We start from the raw sequence: 14,218 nt of genomic DNA on the forward strand, positions 1-14,218 counted from the left end.
GAAGGAAAAACACTGCCTCTGACTGGGAGGAATTCACTTTACAAAAGAGTTTACTCAAAGTGTCGAGCAGCTTGGTGAAGACAACATACAATCATGCTCAGTTTCCTTATTTTACTGACTGTCCACTCATGCATTCATTGCTGTAAGACAAGCATTCACATCAATGCTGCTTTTGTGTGAATGTTAATAAACAGCCAATTAACTCAAGTGTGTGCAGATGTTTTGATTAGCGGCGTGTGTTATTATTATTTTTATTCTACTTTGAAGAGCAGTGTTGTCGCTCAATGGATTTAAATTCAAATCACACTCCAGGCTTGACGCTGGCCATGTGGCCACTTCACTTCCTTTTCATGAACTATTCAAGATGTTCCAATGCAAATGTAATGCAATTTCTCAAGGCTGGGAACTTTTTCTTTTCTGATTTTGTAATTTCCAACCTCAACTTTTTCAATACACAAAATCAATAATATGCTGCTTACATCAAAGTGAACATTTTAGGCATACAGTGATCCCTCGCTACTTCGCGTTTCGTTTATCGCGGCTTCACTACATCGCGGATTTTTTTTCCAAATTAAAAACAAATTTAAAAGTCAAAATAAAACTTCTAAGTTGAGGAAACATGTGTCTAACCTTCAGGACAATGTAGCATTGCTCCAAATGTTCGTTTACATTCCTTTAGAAGTCCGTTTTCGCGTGTTAGCACAATTGCGAATTAGCATCTTTCTGCTAATTCGTTAGCCTGCTCAGTACTTCTTGTTGGTGACCGTACTTCGCGGATTTCACTTACCGCGGGTGGTTTTTGGAACCAATTATCCGCGATAAACGAGGGATTACTGAAGTTACTTAATATACTTAAAACTTAACTACTGAAAATACATGTTTAAATTCATTGTCATACAGCCACCCATCAATTATCCAAACAGCTAATTAGAGGTAATGAGTGGGAATCTAGATGCAACCATTTATGTTACTTTTTGGAATTCACACCACATTTCATAAATGTTTAAATTTTTCCACGAACAATTTCATGTAATATTTCTTTCCAAAAGAGGCATTTAATGCATTACTGCTCAACTATGAATGACAGTTTTGCTACATGAGCAGTACCAATAGAGGAAGTGGATGGACGAATGGATAAATACAATACCTTCGGTCGACCATGATTTTTTTTTTTTTTTTTATAAGAGGAAGCTTTCTTGATTGCCAGTAGAAATACCAGCTCATAGCCAGTGTAAGGGGGAAAAACATGGTACTGAAAATATTTTTTTACATTGTTTGCTCATTGCACAAACAAAGTGGAACAAAATTTATTTCAGGTCTGTAGCCAAAGAATAGCCCGTTTCCTAAATAAGACTTTCTTTCCCTGCAAATCTCATGGAGAGACATAAATTCAAAAGCAAGTAATGCTTTATTAATGTTGAAATGTTGTATTGTCAGTCAACAAAAGTACTCAAAAATTGCATCACTAGGAGCTAGTGGACTACAAAGTGAAGGCTTGTCATGCATTTTAGTGTAATACTGTGTTATCAAATGCATTTCAGAAAGACGTGGCAATGTTTTTACACTAAACAATGAACACAATCAAATCCCCATCAGTAATAATAATCCTGGGGTGATGCACATTTTACATGAATGGTTTCTAAATGAAGACAATGAGAGAGACCATGGGGGGGATACTAACTGGTTGACAGTGCATTGGCAAATGAACCACCCCAGTCCGCTAGCTGTGAAAATTGTTTTCGATTGAAAAGTAACAAGCGTTTTACCTGTATTGATTTTCTGTAAGAAATAAAGACAACACATAATAATTTTCAGAAGAAAATGTCTTTATTTCATATAAGAAAACTAAAACCAATACATAAAAGTAATGTTGAGTTGAAAAAGCTGGTTAGCTGATCAACGCTCAAGAGGTCATCACAACAGTAACAGGTGAGGCTGGATCCTCTGAGACTCACATACTCTGAGCCAGGTGAACGCGGTAACATTATAACAGAATTAAAAAAAAAAAAATTACAAGAGGAACAGGTCAAGGGTAAAAAAAAAAAAAAAGACTAAAAAAAAAGTATATGCAGCCTATTTTTTTCTAGAAATAAATGTATGACCCTAATTGTCTTTGATACAAGCGCAGCTCAAAATTTATTTTAAAAAAAAGTAGACTGACAACATAATGTATTTAATAAATACCCCTAAATCATAGACACTCATTAACATAAAGCTGAAAGACAGTCATCCGTATATACTGAGGAATATTTCGAGTATATACAGTTAAAGGGAATTAAATTGACCTTCAAGATTTACAGTGTAGTGGGGTGGCAGATTTCCATCGTCACACTTGCACATTAATATTTGGGTGTCATCTCTCACAAATCATCTTACAAGCTTTAAGACAAACAGATATCAGTTTAGCATAAGCAGAGCAAGAGGAGCCTAAGTTGTTGACCCTGCTGGTCCACCGATTGGCATTGTGAACCAAGTTTGGGCTTTCATGCTTCACGATGTTGACGGAGGGCACGGCTAAGTGAAAACCGCTCCTTTTCTTTGGTTAGTAGGCAAAGAAACAAGTCAGGATAGCAGCTATGAGTGGAGAGAGAGTGTGAATACAACAAAAATGAGAACAGAAATAGGCAAGAACTGCCAAGCGTCAAAGCACAAGCTTACGATTCCGTGTATGCTAAAATGAATAGATGTTTGTAAGAAAAGCTACCACTTCAACACTGATGTGATTTTTCAATAACGCAAGTGTCACATCATGCTTTTCACCAACCAGAGGAGCTCGTTTCAACAATAAAAACTCCCAGTGTAATTTGGAGACTATTTAAATGGATATTTAGTTTGAAAAACTAACTTTGTCTGGCTTCAAAATTACAACATTTGAAAATATTTCAGCCTTCCTTCACTGTGACCTTCAGTAAAATGACATCTATACATTCAACAAGTCAAACAACTATCAGGAAAGCAAAGGACTCCCTATTGATATTTCGATACAAATACTGGGTCGAGCTCATTCAGGTTTGAACAATTTCTCTGCTGAACCTATTCAACCGCATTAAATATACTTTGACATATGTTAAAGGGTCAATAAAGTTACTAACACCAAATAATAAAAGAACAATCAAATAAAAACTGAAAGTCACTGTTAGACTCAGCCTAAAAAAATATCAAACATTTCAACAGACAGCAAGCAATTTGCTTAATATGTCCTATCATTTTGTAATCGTGCAACAGGAATGTGCTCAATGATTAAATTATATCAGTATGTACAATTACTTCAAGTATGTTTTTATGGGTTGGGCGTGGGTTCGATGATAGGCGGCACTGGGGCACTGACTGGGATGACACCAGTGGCCAGGAGGATAATGATGAGCACGATGATGAGGACGACGACCACGATGGCCACGATCAGCTTGACATTCTTCCACCAGTAGGAGCGAGCCACTTTATGAGATGTGTGCTTGAAGTGCTTAGCCTGCACACAGGAGGACACCCCACACATTTCATGCTGTGACAGCGTCTACGTTTACGTGTATGAAATTCCTTTAATAAGATCACAGTTAAAATTAAAATTGTGATTGATGCACTGTTTTCATGGACAGTAAAAATATTCCATCCATCCATCCATCCATCCATCCATCCATCCATCCATCCATCCATCCATCCATCCATCCATCCATCCAAATGGATGGATGGATGGATGGATGAATGGTGAGCCGTGATTGGTTGTAACCCGTTATCTGGCAACTGTGATGTTATTTTCAGTCAACAGAGAATGGCAAAATGGCCACCTACTGACATGGATAAAAACAGGTGGATTTTGCCCATTTAATTCATATTTCTGAAACAAAGCATGAATCAAAATGGTGCGTATCAACAAGTTACATGACAATGGCACCAAATACTCATGAAATGTATGTAAAGTTTTGACTGATGACAAAAGTAATGAAAAAGTACAGAAGAGGATTAGGGCCAGTGATGAGAAAAAAAAGTGGAGTGACACTATTCGGACTTTTTTTTCTCAGAATTCTGACTTTAAAGTCAGAATTCCCACTATTCTGACTTTAAAGTGAGAATTCCCACTTTCTGACTTTAAAGTCAGAATTCTGACTTTATTCTCAGAACTCTGACTTTAAAGTCAGAAAGTGGGAATTCTCACTTTAAAGTCATTCTGACTTTACAGTCAGAAAGTGGAATTCTGACTTTATTCAAAGAATTCTGACTTTAAAGTCAAAATTACCACTTTAAAGTCAGAATTCTGAGGAAAAAAAGTCAGAATCCTGTCACCCCCTTTTTTTCTTCACTGGCCCTAACCCTCTTCCGTAAAAAGTGTCTTTAAAAAAAAAAATCCTCAAATCATCATTCTGGCATTCAGCAAATAGAAATAATTACCACCAAATGCTCATGAAATCTATGTAACTTTCTGATGGCCGAAAAACCTAATGAAAAATTGTCTGAAAAATCGTTATTCTGGCATTTTGCAAATAATTTTCGTCCTCCTAACTGATATAAAATTGGAAAGATTTAGTCTGATTTCACGTCAGTAAACTTCCGGTTTCAATTCTATACCGTATAATAAAAAGTGCAGGAAAAGAGGCACTGAATAGTTTTAATTTGTAAGGTGTTCAGCGGCTTCTACAACCAAAAACAAAGAAGGTCTATGCAAATGCAGTTATATGTGGCTCTGTTGACTTGTAATTCAGGTTTGGCTGATAAGAATCACTGTCGTCACTGGCCTCTTTGTTTGTGAATACAGTCCACAAAGCAATTACCCATCAATTTATTTCTAGAATAAAAATCCTAAAAAGACTGACCCCATCTTGCAGGTCCTCCGACTTGCCCACAAGTTCATCCAATCTTTCTCCTCGGGCCAGGATTCGGTCCACATTCTGTGTCATGATGTTTTTCACGCCATCTACTTCATTTCTTAAGACGGCCATTTTATCCAATGATTCTGGTGTTCGAACATCACCCCCTCGCTCCTAAGCACAGAGTAGGAAAAAAAGTTAGTCATACATTGAAATTGGCCCATCATGTTTTGAGTGCTGATGTTAAAATGCTCTCACACCCAAGCTCTACTATCTCCATATTACCAGCCAATTAGGTCATAGTTACTCTGATTTATGTTCGCAGATGATTTCTCGTAAGAACCACCTCTCAACACAATGGAACCTGAAACGTAAATTGGATATACTATATCCCTGTGTTGGTGCAGTGTTCCTTGACCTGAAAAAGGCTTTTGATACTGTTACCCATGAAATTCTTAATAGACTTCAATTTCTCGCCCGAGGCAATTCAGTGGCTTAAATCATCCTCAAGAAAATGTGTATATATTGACAGTGTAAAATCATCAGTCTTGGATGTCTCTGTTGGTGTGCCGCAAGGATCAATACTTGGTCACCTGTTAGTCTCCCTGTACATAAATGATCTTCCCAAAACATGTAATAACGTGAATTTTTAAATGTATGCAGATGCTTCTATAAATTACACTCATGCAAGGAGTGTTAAAGAGTGTTCTGACCTCAGCCATGGAGCAAGTAATGGCATGGCTTTTTAAATCATGTTTGCTTCAAGTCAAGTCAAGTCAAGTCAAGTCAAGTCAAGTTTATTTATATAGCCTTAAATCACAATGCTTCTTAATTAAAAAACAAAACAAAAAAAACTGTCTGTTTGATGTTTTCAAAGCAATCAAAGGAAATAAAAAGTTCCGGAGAATTCGTAAGAGAAGAATTACAACTTTTTTTTTTTTTAACTCAAATACAAACAAGGTCTTTTTTAACACTTGATGCTGCGAGAATGGTTCTCCATTCAATGTTTTTTCCCCTCATATTGAATATTGCATCACAAATAAATGAGTAAGTAAGTGAGTAAGTAAGTGAGTAAGTAAGTGAGTAAGCAAGCAAGCAAGTAAATAAATAAATCCCTCTGAAGACCTACAATCTGTAACCGGACCTAAATTAAAGTTTCATGATACTTGGAGTTTAGCACATTGCGTCGATCTTAGCGATGTACAGACGAAAGTCCAACTAAAGTAGGGGAACTTATACAACCGTGTTATTATACTTGTCGACTGAGACAGACAGATGGGTTGAGTTTGTATGTTCTCACTGCTTGCATGCTTTTTCTCAGGGTACTCCGGCATCCCCCCACATTCCAAACACAAGCATGATAAGGGTCAGTGAAACCTCAATAGTCCTTGGGTGTGAATGTGAGGCTGAATTGTTGTTTGTCCTTTTATGCCTGGTGATTTGCTGTGCACCCTGCCTTTCCAGCCACAATTCGAATGAGCAAAAGCAGTATTGAGAATGCATCAATAAATGCATATGATTTTGATTTGGTCTGAACAATTTTTAACCATCCAATTTGTCTATTTATTGAGAAGACTAGAAGAAGACGAGCCCTTTATTATCATTGGCAAGTTGCCATTTTCCCCCTTGCTGCAAAATATTCATTAACAATATTGTACATAGAGAATCTTAATTAAATGCAGCCATTGAATGGTCTGCTCAGTCTTGAACTAATATTTATCACATGCAATGTTCTTGTGAGATTGCAACTCCAAGGGGAAAAAAAATCACCTGAAGTCACGGTTTGTTGAAAAAAACAAAAACAAAAATAAAGTGCAGCATGAATTAACTATTTGACGAGCTCCTTATCAATTCCATTGCGTCATGCAATGCATTCAAGAAATCGACTGGCATTAACATCATTAGCATGGATATAAACAGAGCTAATATGCCACTCCTGTGCTTATGCCATACAGTGATTTTAAAACAAATACAGGCAAATTGTTGCCATATTCCATGTTCATGGATGGCACGAAAACTTAAATATCAAGGGTGAATGAATTGATACTGATAACACACACTGGGCATAGACAAAATAAAATTAAGCTAGTTTCATTCCACCATCAAACACGGCAGAGAGTTTCACAATGGACCGAGGTCACTGTCTGGGCCTGTACCGGTCATTCGGGTTTGGTCACTGCAGTGTTCTCAACAATCTATCTTGTATTTTTTATTAACTTTATTTATAACTCAGCACATACTACATAGTATATAGGTATCTATTTTTATGAATCATAATTGATTAGATATTTTGCCAAATAAGTATTAACATCAGCAAAAAAAATCTATTATATGGCAGGTCCAACTATAGACCAGAGGTTTGGTATTTAATCAGAGTCCAACTTAAGGCAGCAGTAGTTTTACGTTCTATAGTGCATAACTACACTTGCGTTTCAATAATGTTAATCCCAAAAACGGATGTGCGCCACTTTGTCATTCGTCATCAAACTTAACACTAACTGGTTCTTTTTGGGTTAATGCCAACAATGGTTAACTTATTGTTACACTTGAATAATCTTTATGAATGTTAAAAAAGAACTGCACAGTTATTATTGAGATAGTTTGTCTCAAGGATGTATTTTATTTTCCTGTATTTGTCATGAGAAACATTGTTTAGAATTACAAAACAAAGGTCCACTAGCATCGTGGAACGGATTGCCCTCTACCTTTGAGGTTAATGTGTGTTTTGTACTTTATCAATCTCACAACAGGGTTTTTAACCCTGTATTGGCAAGCTCGTTCTTTGTTTTAACTGGTTGACAAAAACACTTTCAAATGAACCATTTGGCATGTAGACAATGTAGACATGCTGATGCCATCTCAGGTTGGGTCGACAGCAAGTAAGGCAGTGACCTCACACAACTATGGAGCGATTACAGAGCAGAAATATGATAGCAGTCTGGCGTTCCATTGTATACAGACAGGTACCAAGTCTCATGAGTCTCCATTGTACCGTAAACATTACGTCTCCAGGAAACAGGTTTTGCTGCATCACTTGCTGTCCTCCACAGCTTTCTCTACCTCCCTGTCAATGATTTTTCCAACTCGCCCAGTTTTCTTGTTCATGTCCTTTCATTTATTAGTCATTATGTCAACTTTTACACTCCGTCGAGAACAATTCTACATGGTCAAAAGTTCCACAGTCTAAATGCATATTTACTCTTACTGCTTTCCACTGAAGTGCCATTGGGGCAGAACAACAAACATTTGAATTATCCATGGAAAACTCACCTACACTACTTTTCAGATTCCAAGAGATTTCAGAAAGACAAAAATGTTTGACCTATGAATCAAATAATACATCTCCATAAACATCAACTTCTATGCTTTTGGGTGACTGTACCGGTCTCCTTGTACAGCAGACATGATATTTTACGACCAACTCCATAACAAAAAAAAAAAAAAAAAAAATATATATATATACATACTATATCTATATCTATATCTATATATATATATACATATATGGCATGCCCTTCAGGAAATTAATATTTGAATATATTGAATGAACCTTGAATATATTGAATGAACCTTGAATATATTGAATGAATTTCGGAATATATTGAATGAACCTTGAATATATTGAATGAACCTTGAATATATTGAATGAACTTCGGATTAAGTTTCATTCAATATATTCCGAAATTCATTCATACATTCCGAAGTTCATTCAATATATTCCGAAATTCATTCAATATATTCTGAAGTTCATTCAATATATTCAAGGTTCATTCAATATATTCAAGGTTCATTCAATATAATCCGAAGTTCATTCAATATATTCAAGGTTCATTCAATATATTCAAGGTTCATTCAATATATTCCGAAGTTCATTCAATATATTCCGAAATTCATTCAATATATTCCGAAGTTCATTCAATATATTCAAGGTTCATTCAATATATTCAAGGTTCATTCAATATAATCCGAAATTCATTCAATATATTCAAGGTTCATTCAATATATTCAAGGTTCATTCAATATATTCCGAAGTTCATTCAATATATTCCGAAATTCATTCAATATATTCCGAAGTTCATTCAATATATTCAAGGTTCATTCAATATATTCCGAAGTTCATTCAATATATTCCGAAGTTCATTCAATATATTCAAGGTTCATTCAATATATTCCGAAGTTCATTCAATATATTCAAGGTTCATTCAATATATTCAAATATTAATTTCCTGAACGGCATGCCATATACATACATACATACATATATATATATATATATATATATATACATATATATATATATGTATATATATATTTTAAATTATTTAAAATAAAAAAAAAAAGAAACCTGAAACATTTAGGAGAAAAAAGCCCTCAAGACTGAAAAACCTTAGATCAGGGGGCCCTGAATCCTGGTCCTTTGGGTCTGGTTTTCTGGATGTTTTCTATGTCTCCCTGCTGCAACACACACCTTATTCAAATGATCAAGATTGTTATAGAAAACATCTAGGAAACCGGACCCTGGGGACCAGGATTCAAGACCCCTGCCTTGAATTATTTATGATAGCAGCACAGAACGTCCCTGTCCCTGGAGTCAAGAAGACTGTTTGCTGTAATATTTTTACAGATCCATGATCATGAGTCGATCTGCAAATAATGACATTACAACCAATCATAGATGGTTTGCATGAAAATGCAATATATCTGCCAATCTGATCAGATCTGTGTAAAGTCTATCATACGCAACATAAAAAGAGAGAAGGGAGATAAAAATAAAACATTGAGATAATATGGCTGAGTTCAGACTTTTCCGATTGAAACTTGTGTTAAATGGGAGTCAACTCATAACTGCCACCATTTTTAGTGACTGATAAACTGATTGATAAACCCAATTCACTTTCTAATGTTCTAGTATGCTTATACTTCCCATCTTACAGTACAAAAACGTGTACAGCATCATAGGGCTTTGATCAAAGGTCTCAGTCAGAGTAGGGCACAAATGAATTTCCGAGGCACTAAATATGCCATTAATTAATCGGAGTGAAGACAGTTTGTGAAGTCAAGTGACTTAATGGTCTCTTATTGATTCATACAAAATGCCGTAAGTGAACAGTGGTGTGAAGACTTGTTTAATTCATTGTCTCTCTGTTGCATCATGCTGATGACACACTGACACCTTAAGGTCAGACGCCACTTCTCTGTGAGGATATCCTGTTTGAACCATTTCGCTGAATATATGTATGGTAAGGTTGATCAATTGTCAGATGGTCTCATATCAAAATGTGAACAGAACGACAATGAGGACCATTTAAATACCAATTTTAATTGAACATGGAAATATATCGGTGAGTTTGTCAATCAAACATGTACATTACGACTTTAGGCTCCTTCTGAGAGAAGTTGGGCAAAACCTAGTGAAGAATTGTACAGCTAGACATGTATTGAAATTTTAGAGAAAGTTAAATTATGTTTACATGTATAGGTACCATTTTGTTTATCCTAACGTCACCTAAAATTCAAGTATCACTATACTTTTTGTGAATAATTTCCACCGTGGTACATACACAGAGATGGTACTTCAGCATAATCACAAGTATTTCTACTTATTTGGAAGCCTAATGTAATTATGATACGCCCAACTCCACTCCTGTGATCTGTCAGCAGCAAGTTAAGGGTGTGCACTGGTTTTTGCCACGTGAAAAATGAAAAACAAGATCTCATCGAGGGTGCAGCATTTTCTGTGTGCAAATTCACAGGCTGCGTCCTGCAATGGTCGTTTATTTCGGCTGGTGATTAGTGTCAAAATACATAAAGCCCGTCCAAAATGACCACGGTTTATGCGGTCTGCGGCGGCTACACGAAGAGGAGCCTTTGAAGCCGTTGTAAGTCCCAGCCTGCTAATTGTTTTTCCAGAATTTGGAAACCAGGTGGGAGTGGTTCGCGCTGGAACTGACATCATGCAGTCGAAAACGCAGCCTTAGAATTGGACATAGGCCCACCCAACTGAGGACAAGCTCTGCAAAAATTTGATGAATGTATATTGTAAATGCCCAATTTTTTTTCAATTTGTCGGTGTTTCTAATCGCAACCCTGCTTTTCATCACCTAGCACACAGATGTCAAACTCAAGGCCCGGGGGCCAGATACAGCCCACCACATTATTTTATGTGGCCCGCAAAGTCAAATTTTGCATCAAATTCGTGTGTCATTACTAGAATTGCAAATCGTCTTCACTTTTAATATCTTTTTTTTGAAAATATTTGACCAGTTTTTACTCGTCTGATTTGAAAATGAGTTTATTTTGTAGCTTTTACAGTATGAGGTGCTCATACATTTATTTGGATTGACAGTCATAATGGCCATCCGAAAGAAGCTATGACTACAATGCGGCCCGCGAAAAAAAAGGAGTTTGACACCCCTGACCTAGCACATTGGTGTCAAACTCAAAGACTGGGGGCCAGATACGGCCTCCCACATCCTTCTGTGTGGCCCACGAAGACAAATCAAATTCATGTCAGTACTAAAATTGCAAATGGTCTTCACTTTAAAAAAAAAATAGACATTGCTAGCATTTATATTGGCAAACTATTTGAACATGTTTTACTTGTTTCAGATTTGAAGACGAGTTAATCAATTTGTTGTGTCGTCTATACTGTATATAATATGAGGCATTCATACATTTATTTGGGTTGACAGTCATAATGACCCTCCGAACAAAACTATGATGACGATGCGGCCCGCAACAAAAATAAGTTTGAAACCCCTGGTAGCACATGTCAACATCCATCTGTCAGTGCACATCCAGTACAGCTTGCAAAAGGCAGCAAAACAAAGCAGATAGCACATACTGTATGTGGGACGACAGGAATCTGCCATTCTCCTTTCTCCCTCAATCCCTCTTCTCTGAAGAGTTTTGTAATGTGAAACATTTCAAACAGCACATGCCTCTCAGACTGAGTCATGTGCTGCTGTAGAAGTGATACAAAAGGCAAAAGGCATTTTGAGTTTGAAAATCATTGGGCCATCCATCACCCAGTGTTTCATGCCTTCAGGACACACTGCATCATCATCCAATGGCATCATGGAACGACCAGTTTGGCTCACTATGTTATGAGTTTCTTTATTACAAAAATTTTAAAAAAGGCCTAAAAAATATGCCCAGGGTGCATCTGCAACTTTCCCCAAATGACAAAATTGTTTACTAGTCAATAAAACAATGCCATTGACTTAGTTCCATACTGATTATCGACCCTTATTGGACGTTTTCAAGAAAAACAAAAAGATGATAGTGTTTACTTGGAAGCTATGTTTTAAAAACAATTTAGTAAAAAAAAAAAAAAAAAAAAAAAGTTCCGACGTGCAGTTTAACGGGTAGAATTGAATGCTCCGGTTGGTAGTGAAGCGTCCTGAGGCCCAGGTACGGGAGTACAAACAATTTAATCAAAAAGACAAACTTTAACAAAAGTTATATGTCAGAATCATACATGAAGACGACAAATGAAACTCGGGCAACGATTCTTAGAACGTAACCACGTCCAGAACACTAATTTAGTGTCAGTTTAGCACGATCAAATAAATAGCTTGCTTCTCGACAAGGAAATGAGAACATGACGCTCAACAGGCGCTTTAACGCAGCTATTTTGATGACCTTTCACTTGAGTGCGAATAAAGAGATCGGCTCGGAAACTTGTTTCGAACAAACTGTTAAACATGTTAAGCAAATAAACTATTGCGTTTGTAAACAAACACACACAATTGCAGATAACGCCAACGTACAAAACCCAATTTCTTAACCGGAGTAGTCAAGCGTCAAATATTCCTTACCGGATCATAGTCCATCTTGTAGCAAAAGCGCAGTTTTCACCAAACACAAGCGAGACTTTGACACAGTTCGTACTAGCTTTAATTCTTCAGCGGCAGAATTACTTGACGAAAGAACAGCACCCTTCCCCTTGTTGAACTTCCTGGTTGTGTTATTTTTTTTCCGTCTCATTTGAAACTTCATTCCTTCGACCCGACTGTCAAGTTTGCAATATTACGCACTGACTGACACTGGTTGTTTGTGTGTTATTACTGAAAGAAAATAGCATCACAGTCCGCTTTAGTGCTTCTCTGCTCCCTGAATCAAATAGATAATTCATATTGTTCATTTCCCCATTTTATTTCGTCTGGTTGCAACGTGCAGTACTGGCATTTAAGTAGCAGCTTTTCAGTCATCAAATTCCAAAACATTTCTCTGACTTCTTCATTGTCACACGTCACATTTTTTAAACGATAAATCAATTTATCTTGGCTGCAAGTAAAAGAATATTATTTTTTTTATTTTGAAGGCACTGTTGTGGCTTTCCTTTATTGACGTCAGGGGTACAACCCAATGACGTCATACTACGCTGTTTCCACCGTGCGTTATGACAATCATCAAGATTCAAGATTCAAGAGTTTTTTATTCGCCATGTTTGAGCGTGCCAAACAAGGAATTTGACTTCGGTAAATCACAGCCTCTGTTCAACATTTAGGTGACTAACAACAACACTCAGCACATGTGAAGAACGAAAGATATTCTCAAACATCCCCAGATCTTAAACTCCCAAGAGGGCAAGGAAAAACTCAAAACTCCAGCTATGGGAAATCAGGACTAACTATTGAAAAAGAGATGTACCATTCTTTACAGAACTCTAATGGGTAGCCTACACATTTTGACCCAATAGCCGCTAAAAATAACCCTACACCAGGTTGTCTCTCACAACTTCGTCTTGTTGAATGTTGGACATTCATTACAACAGTTCCTGTACCTGTGCACACTGACGTTATGTCACATTCCACCCAGCAACTAGCACCTGCCCAGACAAACCGGTTCTACCGATGTAGGAAGGTGCTGGTGGATTTTCACTAGTTAATTTGTTCTCGACCGCTTCAGGCTGATCTTAACACAATATGTTACAAGCTGCCAAATTATTAACATTTTTATTTTTTTGCTATTTTCCAGTCAATACAAATATTTTGTAACTGCAACTCCCCAAAGTAAAACAGATTCCAGATGTTTGGTAACATGCGTCGGTCAAAAATACCCAAGGATCAAGAATGAAAACAGACTTTTAACCTGGGTTGACATCACTGAGTTTTGAGGATGGGGTCATTTCATGCAAATGCACCACTGCATGACCCGCCCTGTCCCCACAGGAGGCCAATGAAGAATATGGTTTCTCATTGCTATATTGATGACTAATGCTAATCTGTACGTTCAACGAAACCTTCTACAGCTCTGCTTACCTTTTAGCTTTGATGGTTTGTCAGATATCATCATTTGACCGTTGCTCAAATCAAAATTGATTACTCAGACACATTTTTGGAAATGGACACTGTGATAATTTACTTGGATATCGAATTCCACAATTGAGGGTTGTCAACTCAGAATTTGGAAGG

The 14,218-nt window shown here is 36.9% G+C and overlaps 1 protein-coding gene across 1 annotated transcript; it reads right to left on the reverse strand.

Annotated features, from left to right (window-relative positions):
- Positions 1–1,805: 1,805 nt before the first annotated feature.
- On the reverse strand, positions 1,806–12,817 carry vamp8 (vesicle-associated membrane protein 8 (endobrevin)). Its single transcript, XM_088376591.1, has 3 exons — positions 12,620–12,817; positions 4,806–4,973; positions 1,806–3,466 (listed from the first exon to the last, which is right to left on the reverse strand). Exons 1-3 carry the CDS (start codon positions 12,632–12,634, stop codon positions 3,281–3,283), a joined length of 369 nt encoding a protein of 122 aa, XP_088232717.1. The 5' UTR covers positions 12,635–12,817; the 3' UTR covers positions 1,806–3,280.
- Between the last annotated feature and the right edge of the window lie 1,401 nt (positions 12,818–14,218).

This window comes from Syngnathus floridae, chromosome 5 (assembly GCF_059516105.1).
Source record: "Syngnathus floridae isolate MCC-2025c chromosome 5, RoL_Sflo_1.0, whole genome shotgun sequence".
NCBI lineage: Eukaryota > Metazoa > Chordata > Actinopteri > Syngnathiformes > Syngnathidae > Syngnathus > Syngnathus floridae.